This window comes from Papio anubis, chromosome 1 (genome assembly GCF_008728515.1).
Source record: "Papio anubis isolate 15944 chromosome 1, Panubis1.0, whole genome shotgun sequence".
NCBI classification, from domain to species: Eukaryota; Metazoa; Chordata; class Mammalia; order Primates; family Cercopithecidae; genus Papio; species Papio anubis.
This window is the reverse complement of record NC_044976.1, coordinates 5,074,344-5,091,572: the sequence shown is the minus strand read 5'-3', so window position 1 is coordinate 5,091,572 and position 17,229 is coordinate 5,074,344. Positions and strand designations below refer to the sequence as shown.

The 17,229-nt window shown below is 49.5% G+C and overlaps 2 protein-coding genes across 7 annotated transcripts in view; one reads left to right on the top strand and one right to left on the bottom strand.

Annotated features, from left to right (window-relative positions):
* Nucleotides 1-320: 320 nt before the first annotated feature.
* On the top strand, nucleotides 321-14,833 carry ICMT (isoprenylcysteine carboxyl methyltransferase). Of its 2 annotated transcripts, none has more exons than XM_003891027.4 (5): nucleotides 321-583; nucleotides 1,324-1,412; nucleotides 2,641-2,810; nucleotides 4,184-4,401; nucleotides 10,704-14,833. In XM_003891027.4, the coding sequence occupies exons 1-5, from the start codon at nucleotides 389-391 to the stop codon at nucleotides 10,884-10,886; spliced, it is 855 nt and encodes a 284-aa protein (XP_003891076.2). In that variant the 5' UTR covers nucleotides 321-388; the 3' UTR covers nucleotides 10,887-14,833. The 2 variants fall into 2 exon arrangements, with proteins under 2 accessions (XP_003891076.2, XP_009180537.2); XM_009182273.4 differs by lacking the exon at nucleotides 10,704-14,833 and adding an exon at nucleotides 10,487-10,689 and having other exon boundaries at nucleotides 329-583.
* The window catches only part of RNF207 (ring finger protein 207), a 14,657-nt gene continuing 12,153 nt past the window's right edge, over nucleotides 14,726-17,229 (bottom strand). For 3 of the 5 annotated variants that reach the window (XM_009182021.4, XM_017956695.3, XM_009182143.4), the window contains one exon: nucleotides 16,448-16,785. In XM_009182021.4, coding sequence (XP_009180285.1) covers nucleotides 16,614-16,785 — 172 coding nt within the window. In that variant the 3' untranslated portion in view covers nucleotides 16,448-16,613. Of the gene's footprint in view, nucleotides 16,786-17,229 lie in introns of all 5 variants that reach the window. The other 2 variants (XM_003891041.5, XR_635384.4) reach the window with 2 other exon arrangements.

Here is a 17,229-nt window from a genome sequence, read left to right as displayed (position 1 = left end):
AAAGTGCTGGGATTACAGGCGTGAGCCACTGCGCCCGGCTCGTTTCAAACTTTACATTGCTTCTTGGGACAAGAACCTCCTGAGTTTGGGACTAAGTTTGGGCAGAGGAAGGGAGCGACTTCTCTCACCCCAGCCCGGCCCCAGCCCGGCACAGAGTCGGGCTCAGAGCCCGGATGTCCCCGAGGGGCGGGGCGGGGCGGGGCACTACCGCCAAATTCGGGCCACCAACGGGGCGGGCCCGAGTTCTCGCGAGAACTGGCAGCCGGCGCGCAGCTCCGGGCAGCTGCCCTTCCCGGGCCGGCGTCGGCGGCGCAGTGCGCAGGCGCGGCCGGCGCGTTTCCCCGGGCTACAGCCGTCGCCGCCGCCTGCTCGTCCGCCGCCTTGCGCCATGGCGGGCTGCGCGGCGCGGGCTCCGCCAGGCTCCGAGGCGCGTCTCAGCCTCGCTACCTTCCTGCTGGGCGCCTCGGTGCTCGCGCTGCCGCTCCTCACGCGCGCCGGCTTGCAGGGCCGCACCGGGTTGGCGCTCTACGTGGCCGGGCTCAACGCGCTGCTGCTGCTGCTCTATCGGCCGCCTCGCTACCAGGTGCAGGCCGGCGGGGGCCGGTGGGGCCTGTGGGGCGGGCGGGGGTCCGCTTGGCGCGGCGCGTGGGCACCTTTCTCCCCGGGCCCGCAGCAGCCTCCCACGCGCGCGCTCTTCACCCACGAGTTTAGGTCTCAGGAAGGGACCCTCCCTCTCCGGGCTCGGGCGCCCTGCACCCGAAGAGTGGGTGTTAAATTGCAGCTCGTGCAGCTCAGCTGGTGCGTGTGGGGTGGGAGTGAGCGAGCCTGCGAGTGCTTTTATGTAACTTAAGGTGCAGAGACCTACCTGCTGCCCTGTCTCAGGTCAAAGGCCCCCCAGTGACGTGGGTGGGGCTGGGCGCACGGGCTCGGGTGCCCAGACCTCATAAACTAGGCTTAAGCAGTTTTCCTACAGCCGTGAATAATCATCGTGAATAATAATAATAGTGGCAGCTAAAATTTAGGTAGCAGTTAGTCTTAAGTGTTTTACGTGTGTGATTCTAACCACAGTCCTAAATGGTAGGTACTGTTATCCCCTGGGTGTAGATGGGGAAGCAAGCCCAGAGAGGTTAAATAACTTGGGAGGCCACACAGCCAGAGAGAAGTGGGTGCAGAATTTGAACCCAGGTCGCCCACTTCTCCCTTTCAATCTCAGCAAATTGGCTCTATCTGCTTGCCTGTGGCCTGCCTATTCTGGGAAGGTCAGCAGCCCAGATCTGTACTCTGAGGACTGCGAGTGACTGAGCTGCTCTTGGTTCCTTTCAGATAGCCATCCGAGCTTGTTTCCTGGGGTTTGTGTTCGGCTGCGGCGTGCTGCTAAGTTTTAGCCAGTCTTCTTGGAGTCACTTTGGCTGGTAAGAATTCCTTTTGGAATACTGGTTTTCAGGCGAGGGTGGACAGATCAGAGGGTCAGTAGTGGCATTTCCTCATCCCTGTCTCATCTGTGACCGGCAGAAGGCTGTTCAGGGTTCTCTGGAAACAAGTCTGGCTTCCCCCTAGTTGCTCACATTTCAGCCCTTGTGATTTCGTGCCTGTGGGTTGGTTGTGAATCAGGCAGAAGCAGATCTCCCTGGCACCCCCAAAGGCGCTGTCATCAGCAGCTGTGGTGACAGCATTCAGTAACATGAGCAGCCCTTCCCGGAAGGGGTGCAGGTCCTCGGTGGCGGGCAGGGGCAGGGCTCTGGCTTGTCTTCATAGGCCTTTTTCATCTCTAATTTCTATTAGGTCACATCTAGTGCATCCCCACAGCCATTGTAGGATTTTTCCCTACACTATGATTTCAGTCCCTTGAGCCTTCTAGTCTGACCTGGATATGAACCAGTGGCTTCAAGGTAAAAAGTTTTAAATCTCCTCTTATCAATATTTTGAGCCATCTAATCCTTTGCTGGAATTATTTCAGTTTTGTTAAATTTTGTATCCGACATACATCACTCCTTTATGTTGTTATCTCCCTCTTTCATGTTTTATTGTGTGTAGTGTCATTTTTAAAGGACAGAAGGGTCCATAATGCCTCCGTGACCTGTGGGTTTGTTTTGCCTGTGACATTCAAAAACAGTCCCTTGCTGGGTGCGGTGGCTCACGCCTGTAATCCCAGCACTTTAGGAGGCCGAGGTGGACAGATCACGAGGTCAGGAGTTCAAGACCAGCTTAGCCAACATAGTGAGGCCGGGAGTTCGAGACCAGCCTTGCCAGCATAGCAAAACCCTGTCTCTACTGAAAATACAAAAATTAGCTGGGCGTGGTGGTGGGCACCTGTAGTCTGAGCTACTTGGGAGGCTGAGGCAGGAGAATCGCTTGAACCTGGGAGGCAGAGGTTGCAGTGAGCCGAGATCGCACCATTGCACTCCAGCCTGGGTGACACAACGAGACTCTGTTTCAAAAAAAAAAAAAGACTAGTCCCTTAAAAACTCCACTTTTTGCAAGCCTGAGGTAGTAGATGCTGCGATGGGTACCTGTGTCCACTCTCAGACAGGTGAGAACAGGGCCTCATGGACTTAGGGACAGCTCAGGAGACCGACATCTGCACTTACGGCTAACTTGGTTCTCTTGTCCCAACTTAACTCTCTTTTTGTCTTTAAATAGGTACATGTGCTCCCTGTCATTGTTCCACTATTCTGAATACTTGGTGACAGCAGTCAATAATCCCAAAAGTCTGTCCTTGGATTCCTTTCTCCTGAATCACAGCCTGGAGTATACAGTAGCCGCTCTTTCTTCTTGGTTAGAGTTCACACTTGAAAATATCTTTTGGCCAGGTTAGTGTGCCTTATGTCCCCCTCTGGAGGGGAAAAGGGTGGCTCCCATTCAGGCTGAGGACAGTGACATTGATTCACCTTTCAAGTCTAATCTCCCCCAAGCGATTTTCCACAGACCTCTATCCTCACTAAGCTATTTATAAAGGATGAGCTCCACTCGTGAATTCTGCCTCTGGATTTTGACTCGAGGACGTGCTGACCTTTTGCTTTAAAGTTTGCATCACATAGTGCACCATCTAATGTGAAGTCCCAACCTTGGGTAGTTGTGATTCTAATTTTACAATCAGATGATATTTAGATGTTTCATGTAAGAGTTTACTGGCCAGGCATAGTAGCTCACGCCTGTAATCCCAGCACTTTGGGAGGCTGAGGTGGGTGGATCACATGAGGTCAGGAGTTTGAGACCAGCCTGACCAGCATGGTAAAACCACATCTCTACTAAAAATACAAAATTAGTCGGGCCTGGTGGTGCATGCCTGTAATCCTAGCTACTTGGGAGGCTGAGGCAGGAGAATTGCTTGAGCCCAGGGGGTGGAGGTTGCAGTGAGCCGAGGTTGTGCCATTGCACTCCAGCCTGGGCAATGAGAGTGAGACGCTGTCTCAAAAAAAAAAAAAAAATTGACTAACAAAAGCCTCTGTATGTGGAATGCACTCTGAAATTGAATGTCTCACAGCCAATGAAATGAAATACATGTAGCTCCTGGGATTCAGGGTAGAAACCTTGGACCCTTCTTTTCTTCTTTTTTTTTTTTTGAGACGGAGTCTCGCTCTGTTGCCCAGGCTGGAGTGCAGTGGCGGGATCTCAGCTCACTGCAAGCTCTGCCTCCCGGCTTTACACCATTCTCCTGCCTCAGCCTCCTGAGTAGCTGGGACTACAGGCACCCGCCACCTCGCCTGGCTAGTTTTTTGTATTTTTTAGTAGAGACGGGGTTTCACCGTGTTAGCCAGGATGGTCTCGATCTCCTGACCTCGTGATCTGCCCGTCTCGGCCTCCCAAAGTGCTGGGATTACAGACTTGAGCCACCGCGCCCGGCCCTTTTCTTCTCTTAGCTGTACTTGTCCCCAAATGAAGGACTGAGCATGTGGCCGGGGGTGGTGAACCAGAGAACCCATCAGCTGTAGCAAGAGAGCATCTCTTTACCATGATGCTTTCATTGTGCTTATTGGCATTTTAAAGTAAACCGATGAACAGCACAACTTAGGAGAATGTGTTTTCTTATGAAATTTTAACGTGATGACAAATGCTGATTGCCCACGAGCACATTTTCTGTTTCTGTCTTTGGGAAAATAGGTTAATTTTAAGCAGTGCGAAAGGAAGCTCAGCCGGCCAATGTTTTCACTCCTCGTGTGTCATCGATGTCTCTCTCCCACAGAACTGAAGCAGATCACCTGGCTCAGTGTCACAGGGCTGCTGATGGTGGTCTTCGGAGAATGTCTGAGGAAGGCGGCCATGTTTACAGCTGGCTCCAATTTCAACCACGTGGTGCAGAATGAAAAATCAGATACACATACTCTGGTGACCAGCGGAGTGTACGCTTGGTTTCGGCATCCTTCTTACGTCGGGTGGTTTTACTGGAGTATTGGAACTCAGGTATAATATCAAATATGACACCACTCCCCTTTTTTATTTTTTATTTTTTTTAGTAACATTTTAAACATTGTGATACAATTCACATACCATAAAAGTCACCATTTCGAAGTACACAATTAGTGGTTTTCAGTGTGTTCATGAGGTTGTTGGTCTCCTTTAAATAACAGGTACATGTTCTTCTTGGCGTGTTTCAAGTGATAATTTAATAAAAGTCAAGAGAACTAATGTAGTCTGTAATGCTTTTTAGTATGTGCCCAAAACCTGGGTGCATAAATCCTTGTGCTGTTAGCTACCTGCTGTCCCTTTATCCTGTTTCTGCCTGGTTTTTTTTTTTTTTTTTTTTTTTGGTAGAGACAGGGTCTTACTATGTTGCCCAGGCTGGTGTCAAACTCTTGGCCTTGAGTGATCCTCCCACCTCAGCTTTGCAAAGTGCTAGCATTATAGGCATGAGCCATTGTGCCTATCCCCTTCTCTGCCCCTTCAACCTATTAATAGATCTGAAACACCCCAAAGGGGCTGAGGACAGAGATGGCCCTTAGGGAAGGGAGTGCCCTCTACCACTCATGTGGCAGCTTGGCTGGATTTCATCAGAAATAGGTATTAATGGGGTCGAGGCCATGTGTTAGTGAGCTGTGTGGAGCCATGTAGGTTTGTTCTGTCTCAGGCTGAAGAAAAGGCCTTGTTTCTTTCTTTTTTTTTTTTTTTTTAGACCTAGTCTTGCTCTGTTGCCCAGGCCAGAGTGCAGTGGTGCGATCTTGGCTCACTACAACTTCTGCCTCCCAAGTAGCTAGAACTGTAGGCACAAACTACTATGCCTGACTACTGTTTGTATTTTTTTTTTGTAGAGACAGCGTTTCTCGAGTTGTCCAGAGCCGTCTTGAACTCCTGAGCTCAAGCAATCTGCCCTCCTGGGCCTCTCAAAGTGCTGGGATTACAGGCTTGAGCTACGGTGCCTGGCCTTTTTTTTTTTTTTTTTTTTGAGACGGAGTCTCACTTGTCACCCAGGCTGGAGTGCAGTGGTGTGATCTCAGCTCACTGCAACCTCCACCTCCCAGGTTCAAGCGATTCTCCTGCTTCAGTCTCCTGAGTAGCTGGGACTACAGGCACCCACCACCACGGCTGGCTAATTTTTTGTATTTCTAGTAGAGACAGGGTTTGACTGTGTTAGCCAGGATGGTCTTGATCTCCTGACCTCATGATCCGCCCGCCTGGGCCTCCCAAAGTGCTGGGATTACAGGTGTGAGCCACCGCGCCCAGCTTTTTTTTTTTAAGACAGGATGTTGCTGTGTTACCCAGGCTGGAGTGCAGTGTTGTGATCATGGCTTACTGCAGCCTTGACCTCCTGAGCTCAAGTGATCCTCCTACCTCAGCCTCCCAAGTAGCTGGAACACATTACAGGTGTGTGCCACCACATCCGGCTAATTTTTAAATTTTCTGTAGAGGTGGTTCTCCCAGCCGCTTGCCTGTAATCCCAGCACTTTGGGAGGCTGAAGTGGGTGAATCACTTGAGGTTAGGAGTTTGAGACAAGCCTAGCCAACATGGCAAAACCCCATCTCTATTAAAAATACAAAAATTAGTTGGGCATGGTGGCACATGTCTATAGTCCCAGCTACTCGGGAGGCCTATGAGAATTGCTTGAACCTGGGAGATGGAGGTTGCAGTGAGCTGAGACCATGCCACTGCACTTCAGTCTGGGTGATGGAGTGAGACTCTGTCTCAAAAAAAGAGATGGTTCTCCCTTTGTTGCCCATGCTGGGCTTGAACTCCTGGGCTCAAGCGATCCTCCCACTTTGGCCTTCTAAAGTGCTGGGATTAGGCCAGGCGTGGTGGCTCATGCTTACAGTTCCAGCTAGTTGAGAGACTGAGGCACGATATTTGCTTGAATCGAAGGCAGAGGTTGCAGTGAGCCGAGATCACGCCACTGCACTCCAGCCAGGGTGACACAGCAAGACTCTGTCTCAAAATAAAAAAAAAAAGAAAAGAAAAAGTGTTAGGATTATATAGGTGTGAGCCACTGCACCTGACTCTCTCTCTGTGTGTGTGTGTATGTGTGTGTGTGTGTGTGTGTGTATATATATATATATTTTTTTTTAATGTATGTTTTTTCTTTTTTTTTTTTTTTTTTTGAGGCAGGGTCTCTCACCCAGGCTATAGTGTGTTGGCATGATCATGGCTTACTGCAGCCTCGACCTCTTGGGCTCAAGTGATCCTCCCACCTTAGTCTCCTAAGTCTCTGTAGCCCAGGCTGGAGTGCAGTGGCACAATCTCGGCTCACTGCAACCTCCGCCTCCCGGGTTTGAGGGATTCTCCTGCCTTAGCCTTCTAAGTAGCTGAGACTACAGATGTGTGTCACTACACCCAGCTAATTTTTTTTTTTTTAATTAATTTATTTTTTTGAGATGGAGTTTCGCTCTTGTTGCCCAGGCTGGAGTGCAATGGCGTGATCTCAGCTCACCGCAACCTCTGCCTCCCAGTTCAAACGATTCTCCTGCCTCAGCCTCCTGAGTAGCTGGGATTACAGGCCTGCGCCACCACACCCGGCTAATTTTGTATTTTTAGTAGAGACGGGGTTTCTCCATGTTGGTCAGGCTGTTCTCGAACTCCCGACCTGAGGTGATCTGCCTGCCTTGGCCTCCCAAAGCACTGGGATTACAGGCGTGAGCCACCATGCCCAGCCCCTGGCTAATTTTTGTATTTGTACAGAAGCAGGGTTTTGCCATGTTGCCTAGGCTGTTCTCAAACTCCTGGGGTCGAGTGATCCACCCGCCTCAGCCTCCCAAAGTGCTGGGATTATAGGTGTGAGCCACCACATATATTTTTTCTTTCTTTTTTTTTGAGACAGAGTCTTACTCTGTCGCCCAGGCTGGAGTGCAGTGGCGCGATCTTGGCTCACTGCAGCCTCCACCTCCCGGGTTCAAGTGAATCTCCTGCCTCAGCACCCTGAGTAGCTGGGATTACAGGTATGCACTACCACGCCCAGCTAATTTTTTGTATTTTTTAGTAGGTTTAGTAGGGGTTTCACCATGTTGGCCAGGCTGATCTCAAACTCCTGACCTCAGATGATCCACCTGCTTCAGCCTCCCAAAGTGCTGGGATTACAGGCATGAACCACCGCACCCTGCCTGTATATTTCTTTTTTAAAATTATTACTTGGTTAGGCACAGTGGCTTTGGGAGACCAGAGCAGGAGGATTGCTCGAGGCCAGGAATTAGAAACCAGCTTGGTCAACATAGTGAGAACCCTTCTCTCCAAAGGAAAAAGTTAAAAATATATCTGGAAGTGGCTCGTGCACCTGTAATCCCAGTTACTCAGGAGGCTGCGGCAGGAGGATCGCTTTGATTGCTACTGTACCCCAGTCTGGGCAACAGAGTGAGACCCTGTCTTACAAAATAAAATTATTTATTTGTGTATTAAAGATGAGAGCTTACTGTGTTGCCCAGGCTAGTCTCAAACTCCTGGGCTCAAGCAGCCGTCCTGCTTTCGTCTCCTGAGTAGCTGGGACTATAAGTGTGCACCACCATGCCCAGCTTATTTTTTGTTTTTAGTAGAGATGGGGTCTTACTGTTGCCCAGGCAGATCTCGAACTCCTGGGCTCAAGCAGGCCTCTCACTGCAGCCTCCCAAAATGCTGGGATTACAGGCGTGATCCACCATGCCCAACCCCAAGCCTTATTTCTTGAAAATGTTTCTTGATTCTTTACTCTTAGTCCTAGAAAAACTTGGCCAAAGAATGTGAATACATCTTGGAAAATTCACCAAGTCTTTGGGAAAAGTCTCCAAGTCTTTAGGCGAATCCAGAGATCTCTCAGGCATCCCATCAGCAATGCATAGTCCTTGGTGACTCTCTGGTGACCCCTAACGGTATAGTTGGGGCAAATTATTCCATAGCTTTTACTTTACATTTTTTGTTTCTAAAATATGTAAAACCCTCACATTAACAATCACCTTCCCTGGGAACAAATTGGTTATGACTGAATAATGTAATTTGCCATAAATGTTTGCTTACTGTATACATATGTGCCCTAGAACCAAAGGGTTTTCCATACTTTTTTGCCTATATATATTTTTTTACATTGTGCTCCAGCACTTGTGTGTGTATGAACAGAACATGTCTTTCCTAGTATAATAATTACCCTTACCATGTAAAAAACCCTGTTTTCTATCTTACTATTTGCAGTACTGTTCATGATGCACTAAATGATTTCATGGCTCAGTAACAGGCTATAGCCTGCTATCAAGAACTCCCGCTGTAGGGTATCCCCAGCAAACTATGCCAGATGTGAGGGTACAGGCCCTGGAGTCACTGACTGGGCCAGTCCTGATTCTGACATTTACTGCTTGGCCTCCCTCTCCTCTCACGTTAAAGTGGGGGCAGCTAGACGTAGTGGCACATGCTTGTAGTCCCCCCTACTCGGGAAGCTGAGGCAGGAGGATGGCTTGAGCCCAAGAGTTCAAGTCCAGTCTGGGCAATATAGTGAGACCCTGTCTTTAAAAAATAAAGGCTGGGTGCGGTGGCTAATGCCTGTAATCCCAGCACTTTGGGAGGCCGAGCTGGGCGGATCACAAGGTCAGGAGATTGAGACCATCCTGTGAATGGTGAAACCCTGTCTCTCTAAAAATACAAAAAATTAGCCAGGCGTGGTGGTGAGCGCCTGTAGTCCAGCTACTCGGGAGGCTGAGGCAGGAGAATGGTGTGAAGCCAGGAGGCGGAGCTTGCAGTGAGCCAAGATCGCGCCACTGCACTCCAGCCTGGGCAACAGAGTGAGACTCCTTCTCAAAAAAATAAATAAATAAATATTTTAAAAAACAAAGTGGGGATATTAGCTTGCCCTCAAAGGTTTGCCATGAGAGTTGAACAGGGTAATGATTGTAAAGGGCTTAGCATGGCGCTGGGAACACAGTAAGTGCTCAATAAGAGAAGGTGTGAGAGGTCAGGACATGAGCCTGACTCTCCAGGTGGCTGAACTGGAGCCTAAAATGTATGTTCAGAAAACGTACAGAAAATGTATGTCGGGGAAGATGCACATCCACAGGGGACCAGTGGGCAGGAGTAGGTGAGTGGTTCCCTGAGGAGCTGGGGCATGCTTTTGGCCTTGAAGAACTGTTTGGCTGGGGATCAGTAAGAAGGATGTTCTTTTTTTTTTTTTTTTTTTTTTTCCTTGAGAGGGAGTTTCGCTCTGTTGACCAGGCTGGAATGCAATGGCCATCTCAGCTCACTGGAACCTCTGCCTCCTGGGTTCAAGCAATTCTCCTGCCTCAACCTCCCCAGTAGCTGGGATTATAGGCTTCCACCACTATGTCTGGCTAATTTTTGTTTTTGATAGAGACGGGGTTTTACCATGTTGGCCAAGCTTGTCTCAAACTCCTGACCTCAGGTGATCTGCCCGCCTTGGCCTCCCAAAGTACTGCAGTTAACTGACGTGAGCCACTGCACCTGGCCAGGATGTTCTTTAAAGGTGGAAGAAAGGGCCAGGAGTTCGAGACCAGCCTGGGCAACATAGTGAAACCCCATCTCTACAAAAAATACAAAAATTAGCTGGGCGTGGTGGCGCATGCCCTTAGTCCCAGCTCCTTGGGAAGCTGAGGTGGGAGGATCACTTGAGCCCAAGAAGTTAAGGCTGCAGTGAGCCATGATCACGCCACTGCACTCCACGTGGCAGAGTGAGAACCCGTCTCCAGGGAGGAGAGGGAAAAAGGTAAGAGGCAAAGTGGGCACAGCGTGGGGAAGGCAGGAGACTGGGGAAGTAGGCGAAATGCTGCTTTTCTTGGGTTGGAAACCCAGACTCAGGAGGTGGGATTGAGGCTCTGGAGCTCTCTGAACATGGAGGTGATCTGCTGGAAGGGGCATTTCGGAAGCTCAGTTTTGTGGCCCCGTATCTCGTGCTGAAGCAGAGGCTCTGGGTTTAGGAGGCAGAGGCCCAGGCAGCTGTGGTGTAAGCAAATGCATTTGTGGTGGGAGGGTCCTGGGCAGGAAGGCAGCGTGCATGGGACCTCATGTTGGGGAGCTCACACCAGGAGGTGGGGGGCATTGCTGTCACCCCAAGCTGAGGGTTGAAATCCAAGAGGTTGATCTTGTGATTTTCAGATCTCTGTCATGTAAGAGGAGCAACAGAAAAGCACGTGAGAAAGGCCTGCAGCACTGAGTGCTTAGGGCTACGGTGACAGTACTGCTCCCAGAGACCCTGACAGTCTCAGCAGGGCATGGGCACAGAAATCCTCTGGGTATTAGAGACAGACGCCCACCAAAGCACAGGGCATCATCCCACGGTCACCCTGATGAGCCCGGTGTCTCCCTCTGTTAGGTGATGCTGTGTAACCCCATCTGCGGCGTCAGCTATGCTCTGACGGTGTGGCGATTCTTCCGCGATCGAACAGAAGAAGAAGAAATCTCACTAATTCACTTTTTTGGAGAGGAGTACCTGGAGTATAAGAAGAGGGTGCCCACGGGCCTGCCTTTCATAAAGGGGGTCAAGGTGGACCTGTGACGGGCAGTGGCTCCGGTGACCTTGGGGCCTCCAGCCCCGTGCAGCCTGGGACAAAACTGTTTCTGGTCGGCCGCTGCAACATGGATTTTCTTAATCGTTTTACGTCATTAGTCACTCTTCTGGAATGTCACTCAAGACCAAGCGGTCAGAAGGCCTGAGGACCCAAGGCCCCACTGGAGCAGTCTGTCCTTATGCCGAATCAAGGCGGAACATGGGTGAAAGACGAATAAGAGGCAAATCACAGCAATATTCCACAGCGCCCTCCAGAGTGACCTGGGGAGGACCGAGGCCACACGCCACTGCCCCCGAGGCCAGAGTGTAAGTAAGGGATAACCAAGACTCCCTGGGAGAGATGGACTCTGTCCTCAGCAACACTTCCCCAGCAGAATGGGGTAGCAGGTACCCCTTCTTATCAGCATTAAAAATGCATTTACAACCTTTCATTTAACCGAAAAACACAAACCGCTTTAACCTCTTTATTTCTGTCCCTCACTGCATGAACATCTATACAATTTTAAAAATATTTCCTCATAGGATGCTTTGGCCTTTCATCTATTTAATCATAGCTACATATCTATTTTTTATAAGTAGCAGTACACATTCAAAGGGGTATTCCTAGCTCAACGCTTGGTGTTCTAGCTCAACTTTTATCCTGCAGCAAGTAAGCCTAGATACCTCCACACAATTTGGCTGAGTGGCTTTGTGTGAACGTGGCCCCAGGCCAAGGGGATCATGGCCCTGGCCGGCTTTCCTGGGGGTCTCAGCTCCTGTTGTCAGTGACAGGCGGCTCAAAGGAGCGTCCATTTCTCTTGATCCAGAAGTGCTGAGTGAATGCCTGCTCTGTGCATGGCCTTAAACATTGAGAAGTGCTGCTCTCCATTTATTTGAGATTTGATTCTCATTTTACCATAGCTTATATTCTCAATTTCAATGTCAGTCTCAGAACTCTTGTTTTATGTGTTGTGTTCTCAAAATTACATTGTCCCTCATGTCATTTCAAACTGTTTTCAAAGGGATTTGAACATACACAACTACAAATCCAAGCAGACTGACTCTCAAAAATAATCTTAAATACTGCAAATAGTCCCAACCAAGATTCAGTCAATATGTTTGTTTTGCAAGTTTGGGAGAGTAGTTGGCTTTGAGTCACACATGGAAGCTTTAAGAGGTGAAACGCTGGCTTCATTCTGGACTAGACAGGAACTTGGCCTCAGCGTGAGATCCTGCCATGCGGTGTTACGGTGGCACTGAAGAAGTATGAATGTGAAGGCGTGGGCTTGGGGCCAGAGCACCACTCTGCTGCCCCACCACGCAGCTTGTGAGGAGCCACTAAACCTTTCCGTGCCTAGACCTCCCCATCTGTGGAATGGGGTCAATACCACCTACCTCACAGGGGTGTTGTGAGGACTGAGAATAACAATGTCAAATGTTTTTAATACTCGGATGTGGGGGCGACATCAATGAAATCTGTACTGTATAAAAGCTACACAAAAATGGGCAGACATTTGGTTAATTGTACCAGATACCTAAAATGTATGTTCAGAAAAGCATTTTATCAACTCAGAGATACGACGTGTTTCTAGATTTCATGGCTTAATGAATTTTTTCATTGTTATATATACCAAAGAGGCTTACGGGTTCATTGATTACTAGTATGACAGCTGCTGGTTTGAAAACCAGACGGCCAGGCACGGTGGCTCACGCCTGTAATCCCAGCAATTTGGGAAGCCAAGGTGAGTGGATCATGAGGTCAGGAGTTCAAGACCAGCCTGGCCAACATGATAAAACCCCGTCTCTACTAAAAATACAAAAAATAGCTGGATGTGGTGGCGGGTGCCTGTAATCCCAGCTACTCAGGAGGCTGAGGCAGGAGAATCCTTTGAACCCAGGAGGCGGAGGTTGCAGTGAGCTGAGCCATTGGACTTCAGCCTGGGCAACAGGGTGAGACAAAAAAAAAAACCAAAACCAGACAGACTTGCCCATCGGCCCTCACAACATGCATGCAATGGGACTCTAGCCAAGGCGGTGGCCAAGCCATCAGTAACAATTTCTCTGGAGTGAATGAATGATCCCCAGCGGGACCACGCTTAGGGCAGCAAATTCCACTTCCTAGAACTGCAGACCGGGAGAGGATGTAGTTAGATTCTGGCAGCCCGCCCCGGCTCTTTGAGGGAAGGTTCTTTCCCCTGCTCTGAGTAGGGCGGACCCAGCCTCCATTCCCATTGGGAGCCACGAAGTCGTCTTGTTGATAGGTGTAGGGCAGCTGTTGGCAGCCGCTGGCCTTGTGGATGGTAAGCTGACGGTGTTGGCATTTCATGCCATCCTCCATCTGCCAGAACCCAGAAAGTCCACCTTCATGCCAGGCCCACCAGCTGGAAGGAGCCCAGGAGGCAGGTCTTAGGGTTTCACGGTGAAATGCTGCCTGACACCAGGGAAAACCTGACATTGTATTCTGCTTGAGAGAGGAATTCCAGGGGTAGAGATCGTGAGAGAACATTCCCAGCCTCTTTATAATCCCAGGGCAGCAGTCAGCAATTACTTAGGGATAAAAGATGAACTTTTTTTTTTTTTTTTTTTTTTTTAGACGGGGTCTTGCTCTGTGGCACAGGCTGGAGGCTGGAGTGCAGTGGCACCATCTCGGCTCACCACAACCTCCGCCTCCCGGGTTCAAGCGATTTTCCTGCCTCAGCCTCCTGAGTAGCTGGGATTACAGGCTTAAGACACCATGCCCGGCTTTTTTTTCGAGACGGAGTCTCACATTGTCGCCCAGTGGAATGGCACTATCTCCACTCACTGCAACCTCTGCCTCCCGAGTTCAAGCGATTCTCCTGCCTCACCTCCCAAGCAGCTGGGATTACAGGCATGTGCCACCATGCCCGGCTAGTTTTTTGTATTTTTAGTAGAAACGGAGTTTCACCATCTTGGCCAGACTGGTCTCGAACTCCTGACCTCATGATCTGCCTGCCTCGGCCTCCCAGAGTGCTGGGATTATAGGCGTGAGCCACCACGCCTGGCCAAGATGAACTCCTTAAGGGCAGGATTTGGTAAGTGATTGACTTCTGTTTAGTTCTGTGATCTTGAGATTATTTTTAGCTTTATAAATTTAGCAGTGGCAGGGCCCGCAGAGAATCAGGTTAATGCAGTAAAGGCCACATCACCAATTTTCTCAATTTAAAAAACTGTCAAGAGATTTATTTTTCCATTGCAGGTTTTAAAGTGGAGATTCTTAAGTGGAAAATAGGTACTGCTCAGAACAAAGCTACTTGGAAACAGCACAACGTGAAGCCTTTCGTGAGGGCTTGCAGGCCGCTGCTGAGTGGCAGTTTACAGAAGAGGTCGCGGGGTGAGCCTCTTAGGACAGAAAACAGAAGGCAGCAGTGCACCTGCCACCCCTTTGTTGGTGCGAGCTGCTCCTTGAGCCTAAAAAGTAGGCTTTATTCATCCCTTCTGTTCATTTACCAACCTGGGGGATTGATATGACCAGGGAAAACATTCCTAAACCAGGAAGCTGCACTAGCCGATCAGGCTTGGTAAGGTCTCGGCCACAGCTGGCTGCTAGGAGTACCCCCACGATAGGCACAGCACACCACTGTCCCTTCGCTGCACTTTCTTCCTGCCTTAGGTAGGTGGGCTTGCCCACCATAGTTTGCTTTTGTCGTGGTTTGGCAAGGTTAGAAGACCTCGACCTCTCTGTCTTGCTGGGAAGTGCTTACTCTCTGGGCCACTGCTGCAGAAGACGTGGTACTTGTCATGGGTTTGGAAGACACAGCCATCTGCAGTAGAGGCAGCCTATCCCATTGCAAGGAGAGGAACTTAATGGAGTAATTATTCTACTCTTCTTTTTACATACAGAAATATTTATTTAAATATACTAAATTGGATTTTCTTTCACAGATACTGATTATTCTTTCGAGTTCTTAAATAAAACCGCACTTGATTTCACTCAACCACAGTGTGATTGTGTGGGATGTGAAACTCTGAGGTCACTCTTGGGTAAGAGGTGTCTTAAGCCTTCAGCCTCAAACCACATGTGTTTTGCCTCCTCAATTTCTTTCTGAATTCCTACCTCTAACCAGTTGTAATGATAATTCCTTTTGCCCTACAGGCCACCACATAGGTTTGTAAGGCCTTGGAACGGGAGCCTCAGTGCCCTGAAGTAGCAGGTGCAGGGGCAGTGGACGTTGATGTAAGTGATGTGTTATGTGTTGAATGTGCCGCTATGTTAGCATGTAGACCCATTTACTGTTAATCACTGAATCAAGCTGGATATTTGCTTAAATGTGACTATCTGGGCATCGTTTTGCCACAAAAACTTTTAAAAGTTTAGGTCACATGGGTTAATTTTTAACAAGCAGTTATCAAGCTCCTCTAAATGGAAAGGGTACTGTGGAGAAATGAAAACTGCTTGGAAAAAACTACTAGAAAAAAGGTTGTTCTTACCCAGTGCTTTGCTATCAACGGAAGGTGGACGCAGGAGAGCTGCAGGAGTTTGGGAAAGCAGTGAAGTAACTGAGACCATCTGCTACGTAAGCTGGCCAGGTGCTCACCCCTGGCTTTAGGAGCTCTGCCCTTGCTGGAAAGGGAGAGAAGCTGGAGCAAAGGTTCCTCATCCTTCCGTGAGTCACTGCTCAGATTACCGGGTGGAACTTTCCAGTAGCACCAGGTTAACAGTGGGACTGTAATTCCGGAGGAACTGGATTCCTTTGCGATAGGGCAGGTGCTACTCAGCAGTGGAGTCTTGTAACCTAACACTCAAACCGGCACACCCCGACGGACTATACTGCCCAGCACAGGGTCTAACACACAGATGCTCGGTGCGTAGGTGTGGAACAAGCGAGGGATTTCTTGCTGGATGGCCACTCCCTGATGTTTTCCACGTGGACTGGGAGTCATCCCAAGCTACTGTGACAAGGACGAAGACTTTGTGCCTTGCAAACATGGGGAAAAGCAAAACTGCCCAAGCCAAAGAACCTGAAATTACAGCCTGTCAGAGTCTCTGGGTTTTACTATTGACAAATGATTACCTTTTAAAGAAATAACCAGCCGGGTATGGTGGCTCACCCCTGTAATCCCAGCACTTTGGGAGGCCAAGGCGGGTGGATCCCCTGAGGTCAGGAGTTCGAGAACAGCCTGACCAACATGGAGAAACCCTGTCTCTACTAAAAATACAAAAAATTAGCCGGGAGTGGTGGCACATGCCTGTAATCCCAGCTACTCGGGAGGCTGAGGTAGGAGAATTGCTTGAACCTGGGAGGCAGAGGTTGTGGTGAGCCAGAGATCGTGCCATTGCACTCCAGCCTGGGCAACAAAGTGAAATTCTGTCTTAAAAAAAAAAAAAAAAATTGGCCAGGCACGGTGGCTCACTCCTGTAATCCCAGCACTTTGGGAGGCTGAGACAGGTGGATCACCTGAGGTCTGGAGTTCGAGACCAGCTTGGCCAACATGGTGAAACCCCATCTCTACTAAAAATACAAAAAATTAGCGGGGCATGATGGCAGGCACCTGTAATCCCAGATACTCGCGAGGCTGTGGCAGGAGAATCGCTTGAACCCAGGAGACAGAGGTTGCAGGGAGCCGAGATTGCACCATTACACTCCAGCCTGGGCAACAAAGAGCGAAACTCCGTCTCAAAAAAAAAAATTTAAAAACAATGGGAACAACCTTCTCTCCAGTGTCCCAGTCTTGTGCCTGCTCTAAAGGCCTGACCCTGGGGACCTGTCCCATTTGCTAAGTCAGGTGTTCCCTCCATGTGGGGATGTCACCCCTGTTTTTCTGTTTGGATCTGTGATGATCCTTATTTTTGAGTAGAGGCTCTTCCGAGAGGCCGTTCGGAGCCCAGCTGTTTCCTTTAGGCTCTGACGTCTTCTCTCTCTTTTCCGGGACACTTCCTGGGTTATTCCTAAAGGGACAGCCTCATGTGAGCCCAGCCCCCTCCCCCATTTCACCGTATCCCTGCACTAAAATCCACTTGGGCGAAAGCTCTCAGAATGGCACGTCTTCCTGGAAGGCCTCACTGAGTGACCATGGTTCAGCTTCAGAACCAGGAAGGCTCTGTCTCCGAAAGGATCTTGTCTACTGAGTAGGAGCTGGTCCCCAGGGGATGGCTGTGAGTTGCTAACCATCAGGCTGTGTCAGGGTTTCTGGTGACATTGCATTTTGAATTTGGAAGCATCTGAGCTAATAAATGGCAGCTGTGCAGGGGAGGCTGGGGCCAGACTCTGCTCTATCACCAGCCACGCTGTGACTCTGGCCACTTCAGCAACCCTCTGTACACCCCTAGGCTCTTCCAGTTCTGATTCTACAGTGCTGTCCTCTGCCCTGTGACTGAGTACGTTTTCCTGAG

Excerpts from the sequence above, each read along its gene's own strand:
- ICMT (XM_003891027.4), top strand. The coding sequence starts at position 389 with ATGGCGGGCTGCGCGGCGCGGGCTCCGCCAGGCTCCGAGGCGCGTCTC. Across the intron at positions 584-1,323 it reads ATCGGCCGCCTCGCTACCAG|ATAGCCATCCGAGCTTGTTT; the intron begins GTGCAGGCCGGC and ends GGTTCCTTTCAG. Across the intron at positions 4,402-10,703 it reads ACTGGAGTATTGGAACTCAG|GTGATGCTGTGTAACCCCAT; the intron begins GTATAATATCAA and ends TCCCTCTGTTAG.